The 15,898-nt window shown below is 38.8% G+C and overlaps 2 protein-coding genes across 4 annotated transcripts in view; one reads left to right on the plus strand and one right to left on the minus strand.

The window, feature by feature from the left end:
* The window catches only part of LOC106031626 (spermatogenesis-associated protein 7 homolog), a 44,041-nt gene that overhangs the window by 25,060 nt on the left and 3,083 nt on the right, over positions 1-15,898 (minus strand). Inside the window, exons 3-4 of the mRNA XM_066995538.1 lie at positions 13,517-13,609; positions 10,512-10,559 (exon numbers count right to left, since the gene is read on the minus strand). Of these exons, the coding sequence (XP_066851639.1) occupies positions 10,512-10,559; positions 13,517-13,609 (141 nt within the window). The remainder of the gene's footprint in view (positions 1-10,511; positions 10,560-13,516; positions 13,610-15,898) is intronic.
* The window catches only part of KCNK2 (potassium two pore domain channel subfamily K member 2), a 157,748-nt gene continuing 149,178 nt past the window's right edge, over positions 7,329-15,898 (plus strand). The window contains exons 1-2 of one of the 3 annotated variants that reach the window (XM_066993656.1): positions 7,329-7,506; positions 8,398-8,484. The gene's annotated coding sequence lies outside the window, so the exon portion shown is untranslated. The remainder of the gene's footprint in view (positions 7,507-8,397; positions 8,485-15,898) is intronic. The other 2 variants (XM_066993660.1, XM_048057552.2) reach the window with 2 other exon arrangements.

Below are 15,898 nucleotides of genomic sequence, written 5' to 3' on the forward strand. Positions count from 1 at the left end.
AATCTGTCAGGTTTTGTATGAGCCTCAGCCACGAGGCAGACTGAGGGGTCCCTACACCACAGCCTGGTTTGCTGACACACGTCTGCTAAGGGATTTACTTGCTTCCCTCACCTTCAAGCTCTGTTCTCTCCAGTTTCTCTTTCTTCATTACTGTTTTTCCCCATTCATGTTTTTCCCATGCCCCTTCCCATGACTAAAGGGCTGCTGTGTCTTGCCCACTCCAGCACCAGTTGTGCTCCATGCTGCCTCTTCTCCAAGCCTCTCCCCTCCTCCAGGTCTCTTCCTAAAATGACCTTACCCCATGCTAACAAGGCATTCTCCCCAGATGCATGAATTAAAGGAGCTAAGAATGGAAGATATTCTCAGTTTTTCAGGTCACACTGCTGGTCTTCACATCCACCCTAAATTTCTGTTTGAAAATTAGCTGTGACCCTGCCACACTGAGCAGCTTGGCCCAGTCACATGCACTGCTCAGCAGCAAGAGCTATGTAGAGGATCACAGAGTTATAGCACCACAGAATATCCTGAGTTGGAAGGGACCCACAAGGATCATTGAGTCCAACTCCTGTCTCCACACAGGACTGCCCAAAAAACAGACCCTATGTCTGAGAGCCTTGTCCAAACACTTCCTGAACTCCAGCAGGCTCGGTGCCATGACCATTTCCCTGAGGAGCCCGTTCCAGTGCCAACCACCCTCTGGGTGCAGAACCTTTCCCTAACACCCAGCCTGACCCTCCCCTGTCCCAGCTCCATGCCGTTCCCTCGGGTCCTGTCGCTGTCCCCAGAGAGCAGAGCTCAGCGCCTGCCCCTCCGCTCCCCTCGTGAGGGAGCTGCAGGCCGCCATGAGGCCTCCCCTCAGCCTGCTCTGCTCTGGGCTGAACAAACCAAGGGCTATCAGCCTCTCCTTGTATGTCTTGCCCTCTAGGCCCTTCACCAGCTTTGTTTTTCACCTTTGGACACCCTCTAATAGTTTTATGACTTTCTTATGTTGTGGTGCCCAAAACTGCACACAGCCCTGGAGGTGAGGCCACACCAGCGCAGAGCAGAGGGGGACAATCCCTTCCCTGGACCAGCTGGAGAGGCTGTGCCCGATGCACCTCAGGGTGCACCCCGGGGTTGGCCCTTTTGGCTGCCAGGGCACACTGCTGACTCATATTCAAACTCACCATCAACCAAAACCCCCAGATCCCTTTCCTGTTCTTCCTTTCTCAAAATACTTCTTAATAATGACCGTCAACAAAAAAGAAAAGAACATGCAAACCATGTATCCCAAATGAGAGGTCTTTTTTTTTTTTTTTTTAAGCAAAAATTAGACATCCCGTGCCTTCTGCTCTCACATCATGGCCAAGGTGTTTAAGAACTGGCTGTATTCTATGGTTAAAACCAAAACTGTGGACATCAACCTAAGGGTGGTGGGGGAGGATTTCACTTGATGAAGTGTATCATGATTCAGTGTTTTTCCTGAATCCTCTTACAGGCTGCAACTATTTTTATTCCTGCAACAGCCAGTATCTCTTGGCTACCTATTTGCTGCTTCCCAGGCAATGCAATCACATGGCATGGCCAGTGCAGCAGTTATTTAGGCAAATGTATTCAGCAACCATCATGTTAAACTCATTTATTTGCTAATTTATGATCCTTCCTACTGTGGCAGACGTTAATTTATCAGTGCTATTGTGCAATTTTACTGGTACTTGTGCTGGTACCTGGTACTTGTCAATGCAACAGAAAGTACAGAAAATAAAAAGGATTTAGTTGAAATCTGGCCATTTCAAAAATACGGGAAGATTCTGATGCTATAGTCCCTGCTCTGTTTTCCTGGCAATTCTTGTTTCTTTCTAGTTAATAAAAAATCTTGTTTCTCCTTTGCTGCTGTGTGAAAGGCCCGCATACAGAACAAGCAGACACAAATTTACTCAGCTTAGTAGAAACAGTTTAGCTGATAACATAGCTCTATCAGAATGACCCAAAACAAACCACTTTTTTTTTTTTTTTCAAATCAGTCTTTCAGTTCTACTTATATTTGCTCTAAATAGTATGAAGAGGCAGCAAACACCTTAGACTGACTCCACAGCTGCCTTCTAAAAGAGAAGGTTATTTTCAGGTCTAAAACAGAACATTGTGGCCCAAGTATGAGAATGGGATACAAAGCCAGAACAGGCTTCCCCTAAGTTGTTTACCAGATGTTACAAAACTCAGTGATTATAGTTAGAAACAGAATCCACACCTTGGCTCATGCCTTCATTTTTGACTCACAGTGGGAGTTCTGGTTTACTTCCTACCAAGTATTTTAAAAGAGCTGGCTGATGTTTAACTTCTGATGAGTTTTGTAACAACAAGGAAGTTTCAAAGGACTGCGGGGAAAAAGAACAGCAAAAGTGGTAAATGAACTCCAGACCTGTCAGACTGACAAGAGTCCTGAGCATATAAAAACTGAATGGCTTTTAGAAGACCCAGTTAAAGTAAATAATATAAGCACTGCCAATCAAAAATGTTTACAAAAAATCATTGTGCTAACTTGATAAGAAAAAAAAAAAAAGTGATTTTGATTATGGTTGAGTGATAAAAATGTGTTGGTTTAAAAGGTTTTTGTAAGCTCCTTGGCTTTGTTCTGCGTGACATTTGGACAAAGAAACTACAACATAACAAAATTACATGGGTTTGCGAAATGGCTAACTGGCTTATCTGAAAATGTTACTAGAAGTGAGGACTCTTTGCAAGGCAGGCATTTCTAATACAGCGATCTCTTTTGATATTATGTTATTAAATTATTTCTTTCAGTTATCTGTAAAAAACATAAAAACATTCCTCGTAAAGATCGAACAATTACAGTTGGGGAACTCATGAATAATAAAGGAGTCACTTATGGTAACAAAGCATTCTGCTTCACTCAGTAAGGTATATGGAGGCAAGCAGTACGCTTTTCAGCATGGATAACTGAACCCCTCAGTTTAAGCTCTTACTTAAAGGAGCTGGGTCTAGCCAGGGAATTGGTGCTGCCGCAAAACACTCCTACCTTCTCCTACAAAAACAGCTGCTTGTAATTTCCTGCAGTGACGGTGTAATCTAAACTAGTGTAATATCATTGTCTATAAAGAGTGGAAATCTGAAGTACAGCGAGCCTTTACTGCAGTATCCTTTGACAGGTGGATGACTGCTGCTGGAATTACATAACCTGCTCTAAAGCTTTACCACTCAAGAAGAGTATATAAATTGGGAAGGATGCAGAGAAGATCCATATGAATGATGAAGTCTTGAAAACATTCTTCATGGTGACATGAAGGAGTTTAATATATTTAGTTCCTCAAACGGAGTGTTAAGAAGTAACTTCATTCCAGTTTACAAGCACCTTTACATGAAACAGAAATTAGACAATACAGTCTGTCAAGCAAAGATTTACCAAGGCTGGACAAATTCATCCTTAAAGAAAGGTGCACATCCCTCATAGTGAGGTAAATTATCCTTTGGAACAATTTAATGACAGGTGGGATGTAAACAAATGAGGTTGGACATATTTTTAGCTCCCTGCCCCAACTCTGCAAAGCAGTGATGCGTGGAGAGAAGATTTAGGGAAAAAGCAGGATAGATAACTGCAATGGTTTATTCTTGCTGTGTCCATGAAACTCTGAGATGTGTCAGTCATTATGGATCACCTACCAAGTTCTCTGAACTTACATTTTTCACAGTTTTTGCTGTTATTGTTAACTGATGTCATGTCTGATTTTGGGGCAGTGCAATACAAAGGGTTACAAGGACAGTTACTTGTGATGTTCACATCTGTGGGCCAAACACTGTAGTCTGCACTGGTAATAGTTTGTCTGGTGTGGGGATTGCTTATTTTGGCAATTCAGAGCAAACAATACTATTCCTTCAACAGAAACCAGGGTTAAGGTAGGCTCAAATGCTTAGATTTGATTTCAGATGCTCTTTGCCATGTTAGCTATCACTGTGAAAAGCCCATGTTGGCACATTAACCTACAGCACGTGGGTGTTTTTTAAGCCCCGAGCTCTGGTTCAGCATTATTTGTTTTCATCAATACTTAAATGCTGCAATACTATCAAGTGAGTGAACAATGATTTTATAGAGGAAGAAAAGCCTCTCGAACATCAGATATACTCAGGAAACACTGCTAAGCGGCCTTGCCTGTTGCTGTTTGCCATGTTGTTTTCCAATCCCATGCCAAATTCTGCTTATTTTGCTAAAGAAAGTGCTCTCGTACCGATATTAACAGGAATTTCCCATGAGCGAGGCAAGAAGGAATCAGTTCTCTGTAGGAAACCATCCAGTCTGGGAATTCTTGAAACCTTTGGCCATAACCCACTTCTGCTGTGACTGGTTCAGCTTTATGAACAAATTCACAGACATCAGTGGAGATGTCAGCATTTGACAGAATTCCATTGTAGATTCCATCAAAATAAAGAAAGAACGCTGTCTCTTCTTTTATTTGAGAACACAAAATCAAGATTTGGCATTTGTTTTCCTTATATGGGGGAAGTAATCAATTTTTCTTAACCTTTTAGCCAGTGTAAATTAGACTTATTCAAAAGGTGAGATTCACAGCTCTGTAAGCACCACCCACTCTTAACCTTTAAGTATGAAGAACTTCCTGCATAAGCAAATGAGATCAAACTCTTACAGTTAGAGCACCTCCCGTTCTTTCAGCCTGTTTCTCATCTGAAGTGTATTTCAGCACTTTTTTTTGATACAAAAGATCAAAAATCAACTGGATCTCTCTTTCTCCCTTGTGTGTCAGTACAAATGTACAATGGTAATTTACACCTGTGAGAAGGTGGTCCAACAGGAGGATAAATCTAGCATTGTTGCTCTTGATTTTTTAAGATTCTGCCCTCCTAAGTTAATAAAAATTGGTAAAACCTCTTTATCCAAGATAGATTTTTGTCTCTTACCTGAAGCCAAAAGGCAGCAGGTAGAGCGATGTTGAACTGTCAGTTCTGCTTTATGGCAAGAAGTTATCAAGAATCTTTTTTAGATTTTTATTACTTTGGCAAACAAAATTTCTTATAGCTAAGTTGCTCATTAATTGAAGCAACTCTACATTTTGTGATTGAAAGACTTTGTTGATAAGTTGGTAAGACCAGGAGAAGAAGACTTGCATATGTTAGCAGATCGCTGACAGGAACATACAGACCTCTGGATGGATACGGGCAGGTTTTTTATGTTGATATTGTACATAAGTATTCAAGGAGGAAGGGAATTCTAGAAGCTGGAGTACAAGAGAAATGTCAAGATGTTTCATCCCTGTTTAAAGTACTGATTGCTGAAGTATGCTGCTTTCCCCTTTGGCAGTGGAGTAGAAATGCAAAGTTAAAATACAGTTAGGGCACAGTGGTCATGAAATAGTCATGAATCCTGCTCCCTGCATACTCCAGTAACTCCCAGTACCTTCTTCCTCCCCTTTAAAAAAAAACTGCTTTCAACTGCACTGACTCTGAAATCGAAAGGAGGGATGGTTTTGTGAGGAAGGAAGGTTTTGTGATTAAAGGACTGCAGTAGGACTTACAAAACTATTGTTTAATTCCCAGCTCTACAACAGACTCTAGTGTGATCACAGGTACGATAATTAATCTCTGGTGTCTTAATTTCCTCCCTGTAAAATAGGATAATAGCACACATTTACTCATTCCAGCTGGTTCATCCTTTTGGGCAGAAATACCCAGAAGATGATCTTTAGACCATGCAGTGGCTACCCCAGCGGAACTCAGATCCCAAATGGAGCTGCCAGCACTAGCACAGACTTCAAAGTGGGAGAAGAATTTATGAACCAGCCTGCTTGGTTAATAATCACTGCTAGCTGAACGCCGCAGTGCAGCCATGTTCAATATTCCCTTCCTTGTGATTCCCTTGTAATACTGATATACGTGCTTCTTTTCTACAGACTGCGACATTTATTATTGAAAAACATCTCACTAACGCTCCATAAACTTGCAATGATAGAAAATTGATGTTTGCATATATAAACACATTAATTTTCACTGATTGCTAAATGATCCATTCAATTGCCCAAGATTAGAGACAACTAGGATTTCTACATCTGTAAGGATGAAATTATGTTTATATAATTGACTGTATAGATTATTCACACAAACTCTAACCTTCCTGAGATAAAATGCTGCAATTTTGTATGTCTTTGAACTGTTTGGAGAAACAACTTTTTCTTCTTCTCAGGTATTATGGTCCTGAAAGTCACAAAGAAATTTCATTTTAAACTGTTCAAAAACACAAATAGAAATTACTATTTTGACTAATGTCTGTCTCATGCAGAAAATTAAAAAGAAAAAAAACACAGGTTATAAAAAGACCACTGTGTGGCATATCTAAGCACTTAAGTACTCTGCTGGTAGACAGAAAAATAAAATTTCTCTTCAAGAAAACTACCATTCCTTTTTTTCCAATTACTAAAGCATGCGTATCTGCACACTTGTTAGTATGTTTGGGTTTCATATTTATAAAAACAAGTCACAATCCGTGGAGCAATTATACAATCAACACCCTGTAAAGGGTGAATGAGAAGCAGTGTGCCACATCTAGCCTCGTGTACTTATATACAGTATTACTCATAATTCCTTTTGGGTAAATGCATACACTGTACTCTGAGAAGGGCAAGGGAATTGTGCAGAACATACAATAGTCTGATTAGCTCATCTTGACACTGTAGGTAGTTGACCTTGAGTCCGTAATCAAATCCTAGTACAACAGGCAAAGGAATGGCTTTGTCTTAAAATCAAGACCTTGGAGATTAAGGGTGGTCCCAGAGAGCCAGATTTAGTTTAGGTCTTCAGATGCAAGATTTATTTAGTTGGGTAGAGTGAATGGCTCTACCCTACCACAGCTTCCCATCTCTGACAGTGCAGGTGTGCTTGTTTTGCTGGACCATTACTCAATACTATGCTAATGGGAACAGAGCAGGGACTGCAAAACTGTGAGGAAAACCATATATCAAAGCAGGCCTTGGTGGAGTCGCTCTCATCCCTGGAATGGGAAAGATTTAGGACAGGGTGTCGAGGGCCAGCACCCTTCTCTGGAGTGCTGGGCTGTGTCTGTGATGGAGCCAAAGAGCTAAGCTTTAGTCAGGATTTTCAGATTGCAGGGCTTACCAACTAACAGTTTGGGTGGCTCATTTTCTTGCATGAAGTGTGGGTTACCTTTATGGGTTCCTCCATTTAGGTCTGGTTTTGATAAATCTTCCATGAGTGTTAAGTTTTTCCCAGTTTCCTGCCAGCTCATCTGGGACAGCTTCATGTGCATATCAGCCAAGGTTTCTGCTCTTCTTACTGAGTTGAGCAGCCTCAGGAGATCTGACTCAAACTTGGGCTCTGTGAATCTGGGACAAAGCATCACAGTATCACAGAAATATTGGTTGGAAGAGACTGCTGGAGCCTACAGGCCATGGGAACACTCTGTCATGCTTTCAAGCTCCATGAAATATAATTCAGCTATAGCTCTTAATGCCTAATAACTGAGGCACTTGGAGGACTTTGCAACAGGTAAGTTTAATTCTCAAGCTCAATGCTGTATAAATAATTATTTTGATTTTTCTCTTTCATTGGTATAAAAATGATGCCTCGTAATGGATTTTTTTAGAAATTTAACATTTCCTTTGGAACAGAAATTCTTTTTGATTGCTAAGACAATCTTCTGAAACCTGGTTACTGCTGTGTTCAGCATAACTTAAGCTCTTTCCATACTTGTTAGATGCTCTTTCTAGTAAATGTGGCTTCTGCTGAGAATATGAAACGTAAATATCCTCCCAGTCAGATACTTTCAACACTGGGATGGCCATGGAATCACTGTTTTCATAGTAGTTTCAAAAGTCATGCCGCTCTCATGACTAACAAAGCTGGCACTTTCAATGCTTTGTATACCAGATGTAAAGGTCATGAGAAGAATTTCTTATATAAAATAAATACAGCTAACTCAACGACACTCTTACCAACTGCAACATTAGTAACTCCGCGAAACCTAAAACAACAAAAAGCCCAATTTAAAACCATGCCTTTTTTAACCCTAAAATTGAAAATCTAGGATATACCTGAAGACATTCAGGAGAAAGCCCTACACATTGCATGTTTCCCATCTTGTGTATGCAGTTTTTAACCTGAAGTGCAATAATGCAGAGACCTTGTGAAATGGTGCATTTCCACATTGTCAAAAAAGTGTTTTATTTACAGTGTTTACATTTTATTTAGTGTTTTATCCACAATGTATTTATTCTTACAATGAAACAAAACACTGTACACTGTATTTTGTTCTGTTGTTTCAGAATTGATCTCTGCAGCTGTTTCAGTTTATTTTTTTCTGTATATTTTTTTTTATTATTTTAAGAGGTTTACATATGTCTGCATCACTACCAAGTGACCTGAAATTTATTCTTGCAGCTGACTGGTGAACCGGGTGCTATTCAATACACTTTGCACATTTGGAAAGCAAGGTTTTAACTACATGAGTGTATGGATTGAGAACAGGTAAAATGTACTGCATCAGAATGTGCATCTTGTGTGTTCTGATAAATTTCAATGTTTTAGAAACACACCATAAATAGCAACTAGCAGTATCAATAGTAGAAATGGTTGTAGGAGAGAATTTTACATGAGAAGAAGAAAATGCATAATCTTCAGCTAAGTAGAAAATTAGTTTTGTTCTCATATTATTCTAGAAGGCTGACAAAAAAAAACAACCTTCATTTATTTTGTGTCTTTGAATATGCTAATGATAAACAGAAGCCTATTTTTGTAGGCATAAAGTCATTTTATGCTGTACAAATGATTTGCACATCAACCCTATTACCAGCGACTGTACCTCCATTGTGCTACTGTCCTACTTAACACTTCAGAAGAAATAAATTCTGATCAGTCCTTTTACTGTGACTTCTAAATTTTGAGTTTTATCCTTCCAGGGACAAAACTACTTTTGCTAAGACAGACATTCCTGGAGTTAACTTGTCTGAAAAAGAACATAGTTGATACACAGTATGTTTTAGTGAAGAGAAATATTAAATGAAGAAGGTGATTCCTTAGCAGCATACTGATAGTTAAAAGACACAAATGATAATGGGTCCTCACTTCCTGTGACTGAGAATCTCATGTTATGGCTTCTGTGTGCAGGAGTTTTATACTCACATGGCTTCTAAATTAACAGAAACCACACACAACAGTACATTCTTGATTAGCTGTACAAGAGAAATGCTAAGAAAGCATTATACCAAACACAGATAATGCTTCCTTCTGATTCATCATCTTCTAGGAAAGCTTGTTATTGTAGCTAACATGGGTAGCTCAACAAATGCTATGTCCTCTTGATCTTCTCCAGTAAGGGAGATTCTATGCCTCATGCACTTCTGTGAGAGGATCATCTCTCTGTCAAACATTAAAATCAATCAAGAATAGTAAGTTTAAAATGATTATATGAAAGACAGTACTGAGGAAAGACTAATTTGATATTGAGCATAAGGTGTTAAAAAGCAAAGAGAAGAGAATTTTTACTGTGATGTGTTGTGATCCTGAATTTAATTCTCTTGCTCTCCTATACTGAAGATCTCTTATGATCCACTTTTTTTTTCTGAATCTTTACAGGCATGAGTTATGTTTGCCTTCAAGGCTTGGGTGTATCTTGCTTAAACAACTGCATCTCAGTATTGTCTTTGAGCTGTCTTTGCTTCCAACTGCATTCCCCACTCAGAGAAATAGCTTACTGCAGATCTCTGTTAAATGATACTCACTGTGCACGCCCTGTGGAAAAATAGCACTTCCACTTTTCCGGCTTTTAAAATTTGATCTTAAAATGCGAGTTTTCTGTGTAGAAAGGGTGCGTGCTCCTATGTACATAACTATCAAACAGAAGTAGGATATGCCTCACAACCAGATGAATGAAGAAATCTAAACTCATTCCACAATGAACTCTCAGGTAAAGAGATGAATGTATTGCCTTTCATCAATCTTCCTTTCAAACAAGGAAGGGTAGAAGAGATTCTGCCTACATATTGGGTACTGCAGGCTTCAGCCAAGAGGTGGCGTTAAGATGCAGTGCAATGTTCTCTTACCAAAAAAGCATTAATTTCTCAAAACCTGTTTTAACTACAGTGTACCTGATGCCTAGGGATACACAAGGCAGTTAAGGTAATTAAAAATACAGTGTGAATAAGCAAGGAATTCAATAGGCCAGTGGCCTGAGTTTGGACTGGAAAACTAAAACAATTTGTGCCTCAAACAACCATTGCTTAAAGTATGTATATCGAAGAGTCCCTCAGTTTGCAAGTTAGGTTGCATCTGTGCAAACATGAACCAACTGCTATCTACAGCTATTATTTTAGATATTAAATTAGATACTTAGATACATAGATACTAGATATTATCTTAACCACACTTGGAATGATGAGTATTTTAGGCACACATATGCCTCTTCAGAATACCTTCATCATAAAAGAAGACAAGTATTTACAAACCAAACAAATGAAGCCAGACCTATTTTGAAAACAAAACAAAACTATACTCACATTTAACACTGGTATGCAAACTCTTTGGTGCAGATGAATCAACAGCAGCTGTATTAACAAAAAGAAAGTTCAGTCCAATGAAACACTAACATCCCAAATAATCTTACCAAAAAGGGACAGAGATGAAGCTGGCCATCTCAAGATGCTGAACTCCCCATGGAAATGTTGTACAAGTATGCATAATGTTAACATAATTCATAGTGTAGATCTGCAAATGATCTAATCCTATTTTTTCCTAGGGATCTCTACTATTTTCCTCCTGTTCCCTGCTGTTATATTGGCCAACAGTCAGCTTTTAAAAGCTAGCAGCTTAAATGCAGAGAAGTCACTTGAGTTATGCTATATTACACCAACTGAGGGCTTGACCCCTTGTCTTTAGCTGGGTAAAAGAGTAGGATAAGTGCCTCAGCAGTACTGCTGTTGATTCAATATCAAACCTGGGCCTGAATTTTGCAGCTGTAGCCCATCTTTACTTCAGTATAGAAATAAGAGTTAGTGCAGCTAACTTTATAAACCTTTTTTTTAGTTTACAAGTTAAGAAAAGCTGTATACATTTTATTTCAGCATCTATTGCTACCCAAAAAGCTTATACTCCAGGGATGAGTAGTACAGCTGCTATCAGTCAGTGGAAACTGACAAGTGATGGTGTATCAGTGAGATTCAGGTTGTCCTGAGACTCAAGGTCATCAGTTCTTTATCATCTTTCTATCAGGAGAAGTTATTTGATTATATGATTACATTGGCAGTTTGTATATAGCTTTTTCTGTCATTTACTCATTTGGGTTTTGTTGCAAAAGGTTAAATCAAGTGAGTTTCAAGGAACAAAGCCCTGTCACTCTACTGCTGCATGTTCTTCAGTAAGTCACGTGTCTGTACAGGAGATGGTATGGATGCTAATGGAGCTGTATGTCTGATTGCATATACTTGGAGATAGCTGCAATATATGGGGAAATACGATTTTTGACTGTGGAGGGAAAAGTAATCAGTCAGGAGAAGTACGATACTCCAGTTTCATTTGAAGGACATTGACTCCATTTTCATCCAAGACACTTTAGTGATTACTGCTAAATGTCACAGCAAATCAGAGCTTGTAAAAGTGCCCCAAACGATGTTTCAGACGTGCAGGTCTAGCTTTGACTGGAGTGAGGCCAAATAGGCAGAATTTCAAAAAGCAGCTATATTTCCAAAAGACTGGTGAATATTTAGAAGGGTACTGGAGAAGGCCTCTTAGACAACCCTGACCAGATTTTTCAGAGGTACAAAGCCCTATCATCTGCAACACGTGGAAACTCAGCGCTTTAGATCATCAAGGTATGTACAGATGAGAACCTTGATATCCTTGCATTATTATGGTTTTCAATGTCTGTGAGTTTAATTCTATAAGGAGAACCTGAAAGGAATGAGGAAGCATTACAATAAGTAAAATATGTGTTTTAATATTAGAGGTTTCTGCTCTAGTATGCTCCAAATCTAACTTCTGAGAACTATAATTTCAGGTGGTAAAACACATGATAATTAGAAATTTTAGCCACTGGAAATTTTGATTGGCATCTACTGTGAGAAGATCTTTCCAGTCTGACTGAATTGTGCTACAGACGTGCAGGACTGACATTGAAAAAAGGAAAATTGAAACCTGCTTTGGAACAAAGCACTTGGCTTCTTTTATGCCAAGAATATCTTCTGTGTATTTTCTTTGGAGCTCTAAGAATGTAATAGACAAAACAACTGAAAAAACATCTTTGAGTTGTTTTCTTCCTTTTATTTTTCAATCTTCACTCCCTCATTTTAGGCTTCACCAGTTGAGAATGAAACAAGTTTCAATTATATATGGCAGTCTTTGCTGTTCTTAATTAGTTTTGATGCTTCTGTATATTTATGAGCAATGCACTAGGATTGGAGTTCTACAGTCCTTATAGTTCTCTATTTCTGTGACATTAGCCAAGCAGGAGCAAAAGTCACTTAAGTACAACAGTATGCAGCAGCAATCCAGCCTCCAGGCCCCAATATGAGTGGGATGGTCACGAACTGTAGGGAGGTGGAGGTCGTGCAACTTTTAAATGTTTGTTCTGATACCATGATAAAATGATGCACTTGATTTGAGGCAGGCAGTCTAAGATAAAGCACTTGGCACTGCAAATTGCCAAAAGGATCGCTCTCCTGGCAAAAAATGATTGCAGCAGCAATCTGATCTATTGTTCTACAGCTATGTGTTATTATAGAGCTCGCTGCATGTTATCAGTGAATTGTGTTGTTAAAAAGGCTGGGAGCCCAAGGACTGGAAGTCTTGCGGTAACCTAACTAGGGCTATGACCATTCACTTTAGTTGTTTTCATCTGCACCTGAAGCACCAGGAATTTTACACAGCTCCAGACAACCAACAGAGGACATTTTTTTAATTCCAGTTTCTCCTTCTAGCAGTTTGCAGCTATTTACAGAAGAGAGGATGTTTGAAAAGCTCTCTCAAATGTAATTGCATGCTGCTGGAACTTCTCTCTAGGGTACTTAGGACTGATTCTGTAACCTTCTAAACTTCCAAAGCTGAAATCTCACTGTTATTCTTCTAATGGATTCTCCCCATTAAACAAAAACCTGCCCTAGCTCTCATTTTACCTTTCCTGTAAGTCAACGGCCATATCTATCTAAACAGAAACCATTATTAAAAGAAGCCAGGGGAATTAAATAATATTTCCTTTCCTAAAATGAACTTGTCCTTTTGTAGGATGGTTTGACTCTGTATACTTTAATCCTCTCAGTGGTTAGGATTGCTTCTCCCAAAGCAAGGTTACAGTTCCAATCAAGAGGTCTACATATCTCCTCTTTTACAGCAGGCTGTATTATGCTTCAGCTTTAAATTCTCCTACACCTCTTGAGTTAATGAAAGGGAGAGGGAGGAAAGGGGGAAGAAATTCATCAGCCAGTCAAAACTAAGGACAACCAGTGTACCTTGGAATATGATTTCACCTTTCAGCTAAATGAATAACATCAACGTTGAAGACCACACATACCTTTGGCAGACATCAGTTTCTTGTAATGAGCGGCCATGTGATCTTGAATGATGTACTGATTGGAGAACTTGCAGGAAGATCCAGGAGAAAAAACTGCAAAAGGAAAAATCTTAGTTCATTCAGTGGGGCAAGAAATGTCTCAAGCAATGGCTCTAAAACATTGTAGTATTTATCATCTCTTGATTGTAACAAAATCAAGTCAATATTTTTTCATTTCTTTGAAGAAGTAAGGGCAACAGAAAATATAACATTAACAAGTGGTAAATGATTGATATTTTGCATATTTTTTAATACCTGAGAATTATCACTTGCAATAAGTAATGCACAAGACTTAGATATTACAGAACTGTGGAGAAGAACAGAAGATCTCACTATATTATATTTGATATAATAAGAAATATTTGCGTTTTGAAAAATTTAATACTAGAGACTAGGACAAAGAACTGGAAAAAACATGAATTGGAATACCCCACCTCTTGGTAATACCAGGCCTAACTCTACCTCTCCTTAGTGAGGAAAATGGACTGGATATACGCAAAGACAGAAGTGGGCCCAGAAAAGAAACCAGAATGTGGAACAGAAATGTTTTATTCTGTGACACTCCTCTGAATCTCTGTCCAACAAGATTTCTCCTATCAGGAAGAATTTGTCTCTACATCGGACAGAAATTCATTAGCCCAGGGAAAAAATCAAGAAATGGATAGGTATTCACTTGTTTGTAATTTTAACCTAGTACAGTGGTAGAGATAGATCATTGTATTTCAAGCTGTTTCTGAACAAAAAAAATCATTTTTGGATTCCTTCTCATATCACCTGACAAGATTTTTTGTATAGAAAGTTGCTTGCAAATAATACTAAAATACAGACAGAATACTTGAGACCAGAAACTTAATGTGCCTTTTGCCTTTCAACCACAGATACAGAATAGCCCTTACACAGATATAATCACCCATCCAACCTATTCAGATTCGGCTTTCTGACACAATGAAGTAAATGATTGTTTCATCACTCATGTCCACAATGGACAATTTCAGTTAATGACTTAGCTTCAAAGTCTGTGTCGTATTTGAAAAAAAGAGGAGACATTGGGTTGGGATTTTGGGAATCAATCCTTCTAACCTCGGTTTGGCTGCTTTCTTTCTGTGTTGCTTTTTCTTGTCTGAATTACTTGCCTACCAAGTGAGACAGTTCTATGAACTGTTTTTCATTGCCAGGGAGCTTGACTACATTCAATTTGTTGTGTCATCTTTTGGACAAGCACCATAACAAAGAGTGGGACAGAACACCTAATGCCATTTTTGTTGCTTCATTTAGTATTATTTTAGTAATGTGCTCTGGCAAATGAATGAAGGCCTGCCAGAAGGGCACTGGCATGAAATCCAGCTTTCAACAGCCTGTACAGGTACACATCACATCCCAACATGACCAGCCAGAGAAAGGTGGTCTTACTTCCACTCCAGGACCGCTGGTTCTGATTGTTCATCAAACACGTGTGCACAGCCAGAGTGCTTCCACAGCGACACAAGCAGATGCTGAGACATCAACTGAAATGAAGACTCTATGTTTGCTATAAAACAATGGAGAACTTGGTGGAAAATTATGACCAAATTGCACTTATCTCTTGTCACAATGAAATTCAGAGTGTGTAGTACAAGTACCACAATGGGATCTGATACTTGAAGCAGACAAATGTGAAGCTCAAAAAAATTCTAATCATGAGCATTTACCATGAGTCCAATTTCAATCAGTGAAACCACTCATGGGTGTCAGTAACAGCCTAAAGAAATCAAATAGTTAAAATCAGTACTATTCTGTTACAAACCTTTTATGTACTTAAGACTAGTAGTTACTCACTTCCCAAAACTTCAAAAATGTAATTTTTTCATGAACCTCCTGCTGGCAAAAGTATCTGGAACAAGCTTTTCGGTAATAGGCAGCAACATCCCTAGCTGGTGTAAAGTGGGGCAGCACTAGCGAGTTCAAGTAATGCCAATATCCTAAATCACAACAACCAGAGGCTCTTGCCACTAAGGAAAAGAAGATATTATTTTGGGAAATATCCCAAATACTTCCCTAATTGGCAGTGACAGCCTGGATTCAATATATGCAGTGAAAAAGACAGCATGACAGAAGAACAATGTGACAATCCAAACAATATCCAAGGATTAAAAAGGGATGGAAAATCCATTTATAAAAGAACATTCTTCTCAAAATAAATTACAGCTCCAAATTTGAAATGCTGAAGATGTACAAGGCACTACTAGTTTAATCTAATTTTTTGTCTTTCATATTATCTAAATCTATCTTGGGTCCAGAAAATTACTAACATTGTGCAATAAGCAGCATTGTGGTTACTCCTATATAAGAAAAAAAAAAAAGAGG

This window comes from Anser cygnoides, chromosome 3 (genome assembly GCF_040182565.1).
Source record: "Anser cygnoides isolate HZ-2024a breed goose chromosome 3, Taihu_goose_T2T_genome, whole genome shotgun sequence".
Taxonomy (NCBI): Eukaryota; Metazoa; Chordata; class Aves; order Anseriformes; family Anatidae; genus Anser; species Anser cygnoides.